Below are 14,458 nucleotides of genomic sequence, written 5' to 3'. Positions count from 1 at the left end.
AACAGCTTGATATGAACACATTTTAATTTATTGTGGAGCAGTAGTACATTATTAAGGAAGTGTATTGCATTCACTTGACAAATAAAAAAAAGCCCTGTTTTTTGGAGTAATTTTTTTATTTTTCTGTTGTTTTGGTGTAATTTTTTTCTGTTTTTCGGAGTAATTTATTTATTTTTCTGTTTTTTTTGGGTGTAATTTTTGCTGTTTTTCGGAGTAATTTTTGCTGTTTTTCGGAGTAATTTATTTTTTTTCCTGTTTTTTGGTGTAATTTTTTCTGTTTTTTTTTCTGAGTATTTTTTCCCCTGTTTTTCGTGGTATTTTGTTTTCCTGAACGAGGAGACGAGATACTTAACTAATTACGTGCCTTACCCTTATTGATCCTGTAGTTGAAATTGTCTAGGAGCAGGAGTATGGATGCATGAGCAGGAGTCACCATGGATGCAGGGGTCACTTGCAGGTGCCAGGCGGGAGCTTCTTGTGAGATTTTGAAGTATCTCGTCTCCTCGTTTAGGAAAGAAAATTACCATGAAAAACAGAAAAAAAATGACCACGAAAAACAGAAAAAATTACTCAGAAAAACAGAAAAATAAATAAATTACTCAGAAAAACAGGGCTTTTTTTATTTGTCAAGTGAATACAATACGCTTCCGTATGTTTCCGTCAAAGGTTTGTACAGTCTGTTTGCTGTGACAATTTTATGACCTTTTGGTGACATCTAGCCAAATCTTATGCAATGGATGGTCAACTTCCGGTTTGAACCTTGCCCTCCACACATACCTGAGTGTATTCAAAAAGGTTTTACTGATTAGGTGAGTGAGAGAGAACATTCCGCTGTGGGCTTTATTAAAGAAGGTTTACGATTTAAATATAAATTAGAAGTAAACAAATATGCAGCAGTTAAATACAAAAATTAAATCGTTTTGTCTGTTTACTCGTCGTCTCGCGACATCTTGTGGTTCGACTTGAACAGCGCAGGCGGGAGGACAGACAGAGTTGAGCAGCTCTCGCGAGACTTGCGTGGTCCAAAGGTTTTCCACTATGGTTTCAACTCAAGACAAACAGCTGCTCGAAAAGTTGGTTTTAACCCCAGAAAGTTGCTTCATTCTGCCGGTAAGAGATGCCGATAAACACGTCTTAATGTTCAGATATTAGATGATACACAGTTTACACCACACGAAGCCGTTTTTATTAATATTAACGTAGTTTTTTTTAAAGTTTACCCTCGTGTCAAGCAGGTAAGGTTAACGGTTTGTATGCTAGCAACTGTCATGGCAAGATAATCACGTACTGTGAGGCTAATGAAGACTTTAGGGTTTTAAATACAGCTGTTATTCTGTTTTCAATGAAGCTATTTAATTCATACTGTGTTTACGTTGTTACTAACTTCATTTAATGTTCATATATTATATATTACTCATGTATTCTCAGTCATTTTAAACATCACCAGCTTTACATTTTAAAAGTAACGACACCATTTTGTCTTCATTGTTTAACATGGACAGAATATATGTATGTTGTAGGTGAAAATAAAATAATACGTACCTATCATTATCCACATGTGCTTAATACTGCCACACACTGCACATGTTTGTACTTTCTGTGTATTCGTTCAGGCAGCGATGAAGATGAGAGACAGCTGATGTGCTCTGCGGAAGATGAAGATGAGGGCGATGAAGCTGAGGGTGAACCACAGCCAGCTGCTGTTCCTGTCCAGAGAGGAAACATCTGGAAACTTCCAGAGAGAGGGAGCGCTGAGAGTCGGACGACAGGAGAGAGGTCAGAGAGGTTCTGTCTCAGGAAGCGGGATCAGGGAAACTCTTGAGTTTACTATGGCAACAGATACATCTGACATGAATCTGAGCCTGAGGCTGAGCGTGTAGGTCGTGAGGTCTGTGTGAAAGACACAATTTCACCTCACACTGTTACACTTATCTACATTATCATCATTTCCCTTTGGGTCTTTTCTTTATAACATTAGAGACACTGAACACAGCAGAGAACCGAGTTTCTCAGCTCAGGCTCAGTCGGCATTAGGCTCAGAGTTTGATGAGCCTGCTTTGTGAAATAGGGCATCATCTCCTCTGTGTTCTACTCTCTCTTCAGTTCTCCTACATTCTCCTGTTGTCTTTTGTTCCCGCTTGTGTTCTGTATTGCTCTATTTGGTCCTCCTGTGTTCTCTTGTCTCCGATCCCTCGCTCTCGGCTGCCTTGCTCCGCGGCTCTTCGCCCTCCATCTATTTCCACCCCCTGACTCACTCTGACTTTACTTCCTGGAATGTGTGCGTGTCCAAACAGAAGAACGACGGGCTCCATGTGTGTCTCAGCGGCAGTAAGCTTGTGTTCTCTGTCTCAGATCTCTGTGAGAGGTTCTGTCGGCTGAGAGGAAACCTGCTCTTCATCCTGAAGAAACAGGTGAGGAAGAGGGAGGTGTGTTCTTTCAACCTGGATGTGAGAGGAACATGTCAAGCATTAACCCATTGTGTGTGTGTGTGTGTGTGTAGGGTGGTAAACTAGAGGAGGTTCTGCTGTTGGAGAGATGTGAAGTGATGAAGCTCCCAGGTGACGACAGACGACTGGCTGTCAGTGAGTTACGCACCTGTTCTCCTCCGTTCTTTTTGGTTAACGTCTGAGTTTTGTTCCTTTTTTTTTGTTCTCTTCTCTCCTGTCTTTTCTTCTTTCCTGTTTTGTGCTGTTATTTTGTTTGTTCTCGTGTTTTCTCCTCTGCTCTGCTTTGCTCTCCTCCGTCTTTTTTTGTCCCCTTCGATGTGATGTTCTCTCTCGTGCCTTTTTCTCGTTCCTTTCTGTGTTCTCTCTTTTTTGCCGTTTTCCTCTGCTCTTTTTTTCTCTATATATAGTGTAATGTCAGTGTGTGTGTGTGTGTGTGTGTGTGTTTAGTGTTTGACAGCGGTGACCCTCCGGTGTTCCTGGAGTCGAGCAGCTCTGCAGAGTGTGTGTCGTGGCTCCTCGTCCTCAGAGACGCCAACACCGAATTGTTGAGGCGACGCATCACACACCTCCGCACGCTCATCAACACACACACCACCGCCGGGCAACACACACACACTGCTGCGACGTGCAGCGGGGGAGATGAAAACCTGGAACATGCTGGAGGTACACGTGTGTGTGTATGTGTGTGTGTGTGTGTGTGTGTGTATTTACAGACACATTAAAACTTCAGTCAACATTCAGTTTGCTGTTTTCACTGTGTGCTGATGTATTGTTGTTTTATGGCCACAAGGTGGAGTCGTGTCTGCTTCTAAAGTCTCTCCACTGCACCTCAGTGTAGGTACGTCACACACACACACACACACACACACACACACGCACACACTTCTCCATGTCCTGTTTAGTTCTGTCGTGTTCTTTTATGCTTCCTATCCCTCTGTGTTCTGTTCTCTCTGTTCCCCTCTCTGGTGTTTCACCATGCGCTCTGTCTCTCAGAGTTTCGAGGTGTGGTTGCCGTGGCAGCCAGCAGAGTCAAGGTACAAGTGTGTGTGATCGACACACACACTCACACAGTCAGGAAACACTGCTGCTGCAAGATAGTGGAGGTACACACACACACACACACACACACACACACACACACACACACAAACACACACACACACACACACACAAACACACACACACACTCACACAGTCAGGAAACACTGCTGCTGCAAGATAGTGGAGGTACACACACACACACACACACACACACACACACACACACACAAACACACACACACACTCACACAGTCAGGAAACACTGCTGCTGCAAGATAGTGGAGGTACACACACACACACACACACACACACACAAACACACACACAAACACACAAACTTTGTGAGGACTTTGTAACATGCTTATCGGGCTGTATTAAAAATGTGTGTGTGTGTGTGTGTGTGTGTGTCTGTGTGTCTCAGGGACCGGATGACAGTGTGTTCCTGACATCAGTGTGTTTCGGTGGCGACTACCCGCTTTATTATCACAGCAGGATCAAAGTCACCGTTTACCACGCAGAGGAGCCAACGACACACACCACAGTAAGTGTGTGTGTTTGTAAGCAGGTGTGTGTATTTCTGCATAGTTGTGTGTGTGTGTATGTGTGTGTGTGTGAAAATTTGTGCCTATAAGAGGATTAGCGCGAAGGATGTGTAGATGTGTAAAACCAGTGGTGGTTGCTATTCAGTACACATACACACACTCAATTCAGTTAATCTCACTCACTTGCACACACACACACACACACACACACACACACACACAGAGTAAATCGAGGACAGCTTCAGAGAGAGAGAGTGCGATTTTAGATATTTCCGTTCTCTGCTTTTCTCCTTTCTGCCAAACTCGACCCCGACCGGCCTGCAGCTGCTTCCCTAATCTGCATATTTCCCATGATGCTGATGGGGTTTTAATCCCGTCGGCCATGACGAAAGAAGAGGAGGAGGAGGAGGAGGAGGAGGAGGAGGAGGAGGAGGAGGAGGAAAAGGTGATGGAGGGAGCAGAGAGACACTCAGCTGCTGTTTTAGTCTTTTTTAGCTCTGTGCGAACGACTGAAGCAGGATTTACATCTGCTGGATTATTTCGTCTGGTTTCCTCCTTTCCCCGCTTCAGTGGACGCTCCTGCTCCTCCTCCTCTTCTTCTTCTTCTTCTCTTTCTTTTGTTCTGTTCTTTTATTTTCACAGACTGTAAATCTGTCATGTAGCAGGAAGACAACCAGAGAAACCGACTTTTAGCTGCTGCAGACCGACAGAGAGATTTATTTGTTTCTCTAGTGCAAAATTCAAGAGAACAATCAGCTTGAATTTCAGCGGTGCATTCAGGAGCAGGGGGAAAACTCTACGTTAAGTGTTGCATTCAGTGTCATAGGTCTTACTGTGCAGCTGCTCAGATTGCTTCTCTTTGTATCAAACTTCAGCACTGACTGAAAAACACCGACACGTTCTGGACGCTGCTTTTTTAAAGTCTGATCTTAAATTTGTAATTTTTGTTCAATCATTCTTTGATCAGACACTTTGTGATTTCAGTCGGAGTTTTGCGAATTGTAGTTTGTTTAGTTTTGTTTTTTGAGATATTACATTTCTTTTCTTATAGTTTATAGTCCGTCTTAAAAGACATTAAGTGACATTTTAAGGGGAATATTTTTCCTTTATTCTGAAGGGTCAAAGGTCACAGTACCTGGCGATAGACTGGACGAACATTTGGAGATTTTTTTTTTTTTTGAAAATAGCAGCAGCGAGCAAAGTAGATGTAGTTTAATAAAGATGAAAATATTTCTACAGTTGGATTTTCTTGAATTTAACAATATTTTAGTTTTTTTAATCTCCTAATAATTATTTATTAGATGTCCAGTGAAGCACTTTATGTTGCACATTTTTGCTGAGTGCGTGCCGTCTTAGAAAAAAGAATTTTGGTACCATTATCGGCTTTGAAAGCTGCACTGAACAGGAAGTGTGAGCTGCACCCTTGAGATAAGCTTTTATTTCTGTGGTGAAGAAGAAGAAGTAGAAGTCGACATCGAGGTCTGCCGCTGATGTCAGAGAATATTAAGTAGAAAGGAGCAAACAGGAAGTAAACAGGAAGGAAGAGGCTGTTTATTTTTATTCCTGGGGATGCAGAGAGCGACGATGGCGTTCAGCAAATGTTTCTGTCCACAGGGAGAGACCAGCTCCTCTGCTGGACAGGTAGGGAAGTGCACACACACACACACACACACACACACACACACTCAGTAAACATTCAGTAGAGTCTGACAGAATTGCTGGAGTGTACTTTGTATTTATGTGAGTGTGTCTAGATTTGATGGGGATTAGCGTGTAATCTTAAAAGCCTCTTGTTTTGCTGAAGAACTCAATGAAGCAGATTAGCTCAGTGTGTGTTGGTTTGTGTGTGTGTTGTTGCTCAAAACCTCGGCCGCAAACGAGGAAATGTGGCAACAGTTTGTGTGTGTAACGTCTCAATATCCTGTTTGTTTGTTTCCTTCTGTCTTTCTTTCTGTGGTTCTGTTTTTTTTTTTAGCATCCCTGCAGTTTACACGGCACATGAGGACTTTATTTTAGTCTGAATTTATTCCCTCTGTCAGGAGTGGGTGTCAGTGTGTCAGAAATTTTGAGGGGTGTCTGCTGATGCCACCGAGTACAGAGGTACTACTACTCGTACTCTGCGGGCACAACTATTAGGCAAGTTGTATTCCTGAGTATTCATTTTATGTTTAAACAAATAGAGTTAATAAACCTCAAAACTGAAAATTTAAGAAAGGAAAAGTGAGTGCAGCAGCAGCCACAGCCTCCCAAATGCTGTTCAAAGAGGTGTAATGTCCTCCCTCATTGTCCTGCATAAAAATCATGGCCTTCTTGAATGATGTAGAGTTTCTCCTGTACCCCTGCTTGAAGAAAGTATCTTCTAAAAACTGGAAGTAGGTTTGGGAGTTGATTCTAAGTCCATCTTCAACCTGAAAAGGTCCAACTCATTCATCCGTAATAAAAGCAGCCCACACCAGTACCTCACCACCTCCACCTTGCTGGCGTCTGACTCGGAAGTGGAGCTCTGTGCCCAGTAGTAATCCAGCCACGGGTGACGGGTCCATCCAGAGTCACTCTCATTTTATCTGTCCGTAAAACCTCTGAAAAATCTGTCTTTATATTTCTTGGCCCAGTCTTGACGTTTCAACTTATAAGTCATGTTCAGTGGTGGTTCTGTTTCAGCCTTCCTTACCTGGGCCATGTCTCTGAGCACTGAACAACTTGTGCTTCTCGACTCTCAAGTTAGGCTGCGTTTCTGGAATATGGCAGCACTGAAGGTTAATGGGTTCCTGGTAATAATAATAATAACAACTAGTCCATACCCATTGGTAGCTTTGTCACCTTCTACCTATGCCAATCCTCAATGCCTATGTGCAGTTTCACATAGATTGACCACGTCAGTGAGTAGAAAAACGTGGGACAGACAGAATGACTGACTGACAGAATGACACACTGACAGTTTCCGTGATTATGTACAGCATACCATACCATGACTTAGTCATGCCAACAATTAGAAAAAAACAACAACATTGGTCCACAGGGGGAGCCACAGCGATCGGTCGCATTTTAGCCATTTTGAAGCATTTTTCTGTTGTTATAGCGCCACCCAGTTGCCAATTAGAGTTAAATTTCTCCAGTCACCTTGAGGCGTCCTGTTCTACATATCTACCAAGTTTAGTAAAAATGGATATCGCGGTTAGGCCTAGATAAGAAATTAGCTCTCTAGCGCCCCCATTTTGTTTGATGGGGTCAATAATGGAGGGGTCCCCTCAGATTATGTGTGGTCATATGCCTACAAAGTTCGTGGTGATGGGTGAAACCCTTGAGATGTTATACACCTTTATGTGATGAGCCACGCCCTCCGCAATATTCATTGCCTTATAGAAGCTCAGTTTTAGTAAGTTTTCCAACTTTTGCTAAGAGGGAACTTTAGATATTGGTCCCTAGATTATGTTCACCCAGTTTCATGCAGATCGCTCAAACTTCCTAGGAAGAGATCGATTTGAAGTGTTTTTCAAAAAATTCAAAATGGCGGAAAATCTGTATAAGTGGAAGTTATGGGTTCTTGAGGCAAATTTGTTCCTCATGAGGAGAGGCATCTCTGTGCAAAGTTTCATGTCTCTACGACCTATGGGGCATGAGATATGCCCATTCAAAGTTTGCAATTTCAATTGGTTGCTATAGCGCCCCCCTTTGGCCAATTGATGTAATATTGCTTCATTGGCATCCTCCCATGACCCTCTACCACTGTGCCAAATTTCACATGGATTGACCAAGTCAGTGAGGAGAAAAATGTGGAACAGACAGTATTAGTAGTAGTGATATAGAGGTACTTCTTCTAGTAGTAGTATAACAGTAGTGGTAGGACTGGATAGGATTCCCTGTTAGTAAATGCAGAGATGACAGCAACTTTCGCTCCTCGTCTGTGTAGTGGAGATTGAGGCCATGTTTACGCGAAAACAATCTGCTGAAAACAGAATCGTTTCTCGTTTTCGTTTGGAAAAAAGTTCCTCGTTCAGACGACAACATTTTGATAACAATTGCCGTGCACACGGATCAGCAAAAATGGCCGCTGTAGTGTACATGTCAGGCCAGTAGTTGGCGGTGTGACTTTGTAATGAAACATGAGCCTGTGCACATGCGCTTCCTTCTACAGTGAGGTGATGTATAGACAAAAAAAAAAAGGCAACCGCACAAACTAGTGACTGGAACTGTAACGTAAATGTGCGAGAAGTCTCCGTTTTCAGAGGAGTGGCATATTGCAAGTGTGCGGTGCTGTTTCAAAAAACTCTGCTGTTGTGTAAATGATCAGCCAAAACGCAACTAAAGTTTACCGTTTTTGGTTGAGATCGTTGTCGTATAAACAGGGCCTTAGAGAAACACACACGTCTGCGAGTTTGTGTGTCATAGGTCGTTGCCATGGTAATAAACGAGGGACACCTGGAGCAGTGGGGCAGAGAGCAGACAGCTGTTCTAATGGATTACTCAAGTGTGAGTGATTCCAGTACCACATTTCAGCCACCAGCACAGATCTTCCTACATTTTGTGATGACAAAACCTCTGTGTGGAAGAGTAATAAGAAGTATGAGAAATATTAATTTGATATTTAAATTAATCTGCTGCTCAAACAATAAAGAATTTGCTTGTTTGGATAAAGCAAGAATTTGGAGAGTGCCACCTCGAGCTCTGCAACACTTTTCATAATTTAGTGTTTTACTTCATTAACTTCAGTTTGATGTTCTGTACACGAGTGTGAGTGTGTGTGAGTGTGTGTTTGGTGATTTGAGTGCTTTTCTCTCGTCAAGGTAATCCTCTGATTATCGTCATAGCAACGAGCGGTTTTAGTGCTATTGCTGTAGGGATTTTTGGTACACGACCATGACCCCGGTGCTGATGAGTTTGTGTGCGTCAGAGAGAACGGGACATTCGATAATTAATATTACAGTACATAAAGAAGAAGCTTAACACTGTGTGACAGCTCTTTATGTAACTTTACATGCCATGGTAAAATGTACATCTACTCAGATAGTCTTTGAGGGACTTGTACTTTACTGACAGTACTTTCTTTTCATGCCACCTGTGTTTCATAGAGCCAACAGAGACCCTCCATGAAGTGGGTATAGGCTGGATTACTGCTGGATTAGAGCAGGGAAATGTACACAGGGTGCCGAAACATATGGAAGCGAATCGTGACTAATATTTAAATTAAAATGTATTTGCAGAAATGCTTTTTCATTTTAAGAATGTGGCTGCATTATTTGACTCATAAATAAAATTAATCATCAATCATCCTATTTGCATTTTAATTTTCTTCTTCAAGACTGCTCATTCTTTTACTTAATTAAAATGAAAAAGAAAAAATCATTTGAGATTTAATTTTCAAAATATGCCCCAGCAAATAGATACCAAAATTCAATTTGAAATGTAAAATTTGAAAATTAAAATGCATTTACAGAAATGCTTTTTCATTTTAAGAATGTGGCTGCATTATTTCACTCATAAATAAAATTAATCATCAATCACCCTATTGCATTTGCATTTTCTTCTTCAAGACTGCACATTTTATGCCATAATCAAAAAGAAAACAAAGAAGACATTGCTATTTCATTTTCGTGGTCTGCCCTGCAAAATAGTGACCATAATTCGAAAATGATTTGGCAGTCTGAGCGGCGCAGGAGAGTGACGTCAGGAGCCGCTCTTCTTCAGCTGACCATGGCGCTACCCTTCTAATACAGTAGGGGGCAGTGTGCACATTTGATATATGGATGCATCACAGATCATGGCGCTCCCTGAGATTGTGCTTTCTAAACATCGTAATTTCCCAAAACTGAATAAATACCACACATAGCAACACAAAACTGCTTTGCTAGCTCAATCATGTTGTAACTAAGATATCTGCTGGAAAAAATAATTTTTTCATGGACTGTTCATTGAGGATACGGAGTTAATACGTCCGCTGACTTGACAGTCATTTAAACTGGTAGCAGGTGCAGTGTCAGTGTTAGTAGGCACTAGGGTTGCTACGGGTTACCTGCACAGCTGTGGGCGTAGGTGGTGATCAGTCACATGTAGGTTAGATAGGGGAGTCACAGTTGATCAGTGTTATGGAATGAGAATCAGAGGAGGCCACACAGTTTTTCAACCATGTCTGTGTGTGTGTCGAGTGAATGGGTTTTCGTTATAATCGTAGTATTTTTGTCCTTTTGCACGAGCTCGTTTTAAGTCTTTTTTACACTCGGCTTTTTGTAGGTGTTTTTAACGTTTTTGTAAGTCAAAGTGTTCAAAGCGTACGATGGAGGACCTCGTGTTTGCACACCAACATGAGTTAAAAATGGCTTTGGATTCCCTCAACTGGCATTTTTGTAGTTGGATTGCCGATACACTCAGCTTGAGCTTATACTTTGTGGACATTGTGATTTCCCAAAACTAAATAATAGTCCAGCAACTTTTCCGGAGGAAACCCTGTGACATTGACACGTTAAATAATTTTCATACATACTGCCTTGGTTTGATTCTAACCCATATAATATGGTTATCGAATATTGAATCTGCTCGTGAAATTAATAAATTATGCACAGCTAAGATTAACTGATATGATATGGAGTACCTATTGACATCAGTGTGTAATAAGCCTGGAGGCCATAACTAACAAGCTGCAGTCAACAAAGACCCTTGTAAGCTTGTATACGTTTCATAGATATATTTACACTACTATTAATTCAGCTTTCAACATGATCTTGATCATGATAGAAATTAAATTGCATCATGCCATCTTGCTGTTCTGCATTAAATTGTTAAGCAAAAAAATATCCATTGATCAAAGGAATTGTTGGACTGTATGTTTATCTATATTATCTATATATATTTAATATCAATAAATCATTGCATACATAAGTAATCATCTTAAATATTTAGGCTAATATAATTTAGATCTGCCCTGTAAGAGTGTGTGTATAGCGCATTGAATGAGTGTTTGGTGCGAAGATGTTATTACCGCTTGTCATGAGAAAACACAATGCGCTCACTTGTAAGGTCCTCTTCACACCTAACACTCATTCAGTGCGCTATACACACACTTTTACAGGGCAGATCTAAATTATATTAGGCAGCTTTGTATGTATGAAAATTATTTAACATGTCAATATCACAGGGTTTCCCCTGGAAAGGTTGCTGGACTGTGTGGTATTTATTCAGTTTTGGGAAATCACGATGTCTACAAAGTATAAGCTATAAGTACAAGTATAAGCTGCTACCAGTTTAAATGACTGTCAAGTCAGCGGACGTATTAACTCCGTATCCTCAATGAACAGTCCATGAAAAAATTATTTTTTTCCAGCAGATATCTTAGTTACAACATGATTGAGCTAGCAAAGCAGTTTTGTGTTGCTATGTGTGGTATTTATTCAGTTTTGGGAAATTACGATGTTTAGAAAGCACAATCTCAGGGAGCGCCATGATCTGTGATGCATCCATATATCAAATGTGCACACTGCCCCCTACTGTATTAGATGGGTAGCACCATGGTCAGCTGAAGAAGAGCGGCTCCTGACGTCACTCTCCTGCGCCGCTCAGATTGCCAAATCATTTTCGAATTATGGTCACTATTTTGCAGGGCAGACCACGAAAATGAAATAGCAATGTCTTCTTTGTTTTCTTTTTGATTATGGCATAAAATGTGCAGTCTTGAAGAAGAAAATGCAAATGCAATAGGGTGATTGATGATTAATTTTATTTATGAGTGAAATAATGCAGCCACATTCTTAAAATGAAAAAGCATTTCTGTAAATGCATTTTAATTTTCAAATTTTACATTTCAAATTGAATTTTGGTATCTATTTGCTGGGGCATATTTTGGAAATTAAATCTCAAATGACTTTTTCTTTTTCATTTTAATTAAGTAAAAGAATGAGCAGTTATGAGTCAAATAATGCAGCCACATTCTTAAAATGAAAAAGCATTTCTGCAAATACATTTTAATTTAAATATTAGTCACGATTTGCTTCCATAGAAACAGACCGACATGTTACAGTTTAACACTCTGTGACTCTCTGTCTCTTGTAGAGGAGCTCCCTGGGTTTCACCTCCTTCTCCATCAGAGATCTGCTCAGGTCCAAAGAGCCTCACATCTCCCTCAGCCTCAGGTAAACACACTCTCTCCTTCTGTTATTATAAACCATGCGCCAGAACATGCTGGAGGGATTATATATCTCATCTGGCCTGGGAACACCTTGGGGTCCCCCAGGAGGAGTTGGGGAGAAGGATGTCTGTTGTGCTTTGCTTGGCCCCCATGACCCGCCCCAGATGGAGGTTTGTATACATGTTGTTTCTATAGCTGTTGATAAAGCCTCCTGTCAGCTACCGCTGTCATCACAAACTTACGTTGCTTCATGTGACGCTCTAAAGAAAAAACGTCTCATTTGGGTTGGGTTTCTGTGAAGTGCTATAAAGTTTAGTTGATTCAAAACACACATTAAACACACATTAAACATGGCTTTATAGACCCGTTCACGGTTTGTACACAATGATGACGTAGTACGTATGTGCGCACATTTTGGCAACAGAAGTATGGCGGAGATCGACAGTTTGTCAAGCTATGCAAGGGGATTATCAACAAAAGATCGCGAATGTTACCTCAGCAAGTTGACTTTGACAAATGGTGTCCGACTTCCAGATCCGTGTGCTATTAATGAGTGGGTTGAAGACGTTAGCAAGTGGCCGAATATACAGTGGCCAGATATATATACGTATTTAATTGAGAAACCGAGCGTGTACACCAGAGAGAAATTACGAGCCTATAAATCGCTGGATGCTTATGAGTATGTTGTCTGTGGTCATGTACAGAACGTCAAATACCATGACATAGACTCAGAGTTTTGTGTGTTGAAATCAGAAATTCTCCCTAGTCAAAGACAAGGACACAAGACAACGATGTATGAGGCTTGGGTTATAATCAACCAACGAGAAAACTACGTCCTCACAGCGAATTGCACCTGTATGGCAGGGTAAGTAACCTATTATTTGGTGTTGTGGGCTTGTAGCTAACATAGTTCAGAGCTCTGTGATATAGTGGTTATGCAAACATGAATTATGCTTCTGTTTTACTGTCCTTTCAGGTTATCATTATGGATCAGCCAGTATGTTTATTATGTTTTTGTGAAATTTCAGGCTTGGGTCATGCTGCAGCCATGCAGCTGCAATATTATTCAAAGTTGAGCTCTATGTTAGGATGGGAAGGACAGAGAAAGCAGCAGTTACTTCTGGAGTGTGCATGTGGAAAGACATCAGCAGGAAAGAAGTCAGACCAGCTCCATTGAGGGAAATCAGCTTCCACAAACCAAAGAGGCTAGGCAGGCAGCTTCCAGCAGCTTCAACATCTGCTAGGAAGAATAGTATCACACCCAGAGGCATGTAATAGTTGACAGAGCCTAGATAAGTTTCCTTTTGCCATAGTGCATTTAATTAATTCTCAAGATTTCTCCTCATTGTTTTGACACCATAATGTAGCCTGAGAAAGGTGTTACTTGGTGATTCAGAGATGAAAAACCTAAAGGCCTACAGACACAGTTTGAATAATGTCAGTATCATTTGTTATGTTAGTTTGAATATGTCTGTGCATTTGTCTTCAGATTACTGATTCTAGAAATTAGATTGTTTGTTATCTATTGTACACCTGCGTGTTTAAAGCTCTGCTTAACTGGTTTAAGAAGAATTCAGTCAGTATTCTTAAAATGTGAATATTATGCAGCACAATAATTGTGTCTTTTTGTTGCTCTATTATCAGTGTTGACAGATGATGACATCCGGGAACTGCAGGTTGTGGACCCAGGTGCTGCAGTGCTGACAAGCCTGGAGAATAGTGACACTGACACTGCATCATCTGACACTGATTCAGAGGAGCATCCAGACTTACCTGAGCCCTTGACTGCTTTATTTGATGCAACACTCAGGGAACTCACACCACAGGAAATGCAGGTGAAATGTGAGGATACATTTCACAGACTAAAAACTACACTACAACCTCATCAATGTGAGAAACTGGAATTTGTGACACAGCAACAGTCAAGGTCAGGGCTGGTCGGATCACAAGTACCAAATTTCACCGTGCGACCACAACTGACAAGACCAGCAAAACATACCTAAATGATATAATGCAGTACAGCAAAACACAGTTAAATGTCCCATCTGTGCTCTGGGGTGAAAACATGGAGGAAATGGCAAGACAAGCCTACACTGCATTTATGTCCCAAAGCCATCCAGATTTCAGCATCAGCTCATGTGGCTTAGTAGTGCAACCTTCTGAGCCACACCTTGGATCATCGCCAGACGGGATAGCAAGATGTACCTGCTGTGGCAAAGGGGTGGTAGAGATAAAGTGTCCCTACAAATACTGCAATAGCCTTCAAGGATGCACAGAAGACAAGTAGTTTTGTCTGGACAAGTCATTCTCAT

At 41.3% G+C, this 14,458-nt stretch overlaps 1 protein-coding gene across 4 annotated transcripts in view; it reads left to right on the top strand.

Moving 5' to 3' along the window:
• Positions 1 to 874: 874 nt before the first annotated feature.
• The window catches only part of LOC117246316 (type II inositol 3,4-bisphosphate 4-phosphatase-like), a 29,234-nt gene continuing 15,650 nt past the window's right edge, over positions 875 to 14,458 (top strand). Inside the window, exons 1-10 of one of the 4 annotated variants that reach the window (XM_078163818.1) lie at positions 875 to 1,110; positions 1,614 to 1,776; positions 2,353 to 2,411; positions 2,501 to 2,582; positions 2,895 to 3,110; positions 3,238 to 3,285; positions 3,441 to 3,550; positions 3,910 to 4,029; positions 5,645 to 5,671; positions 12,071 to 12,150. In XM_078163818.1, the coding sequence (XP_078019944.1) occupies positions 1,656 to 1,776; positions 2,353 to 2,411; positions 2,501 to 2,582; positions 2,895 to 3,110; positions 3,238 to 3,285; positions 3,441 to 3,550; positions 3,910 to 4,029; positions 5,645 to 5,671; positions 12,071 to 12,150 (863 nt within the window). In that variant the 5' untranslated portion in view covers positions 875 to 1,110; positions 1,614 to 1,655. Of the gene's footprint in view, positions 1,111 to 1,613; positions 1,777 to 2,352; positions 2,412 to 2,500; positions 2,583 to 2,894; positions 3,111 to 3,237; positions 3,286 to 3,440; positions 3,551 to 3,909; positions 4,054 to 5,644; positions 5,672 to 12,070; positions 12,151 to 14,458 lie in introns of all 4 variants that reach the window. The other 3 variants (XM_078163815.1, XM_078163816.1, XM_078163817.1) reach the window with 3 other exon arrangements.

Source organism: Epinephelus lanceolatus, chromosome 22, assembly GCF_041903045.1.
Source record: "Epinephelus lanceolatus isolate andai-2023 chromosome 22, ASM4190304v1, whole genome shotgun sequence".
Taxonomy (NCBI): domain Eukaryota; kingdom Metazoa; phylum Chordata; class Actinopteri; order Perciformes; family Serranidae; genus Epinephelus; species Epinephelus lanceolatus.
This window is presented reverse-complemented; position numbering and strand designations above follow the sequence as displayed.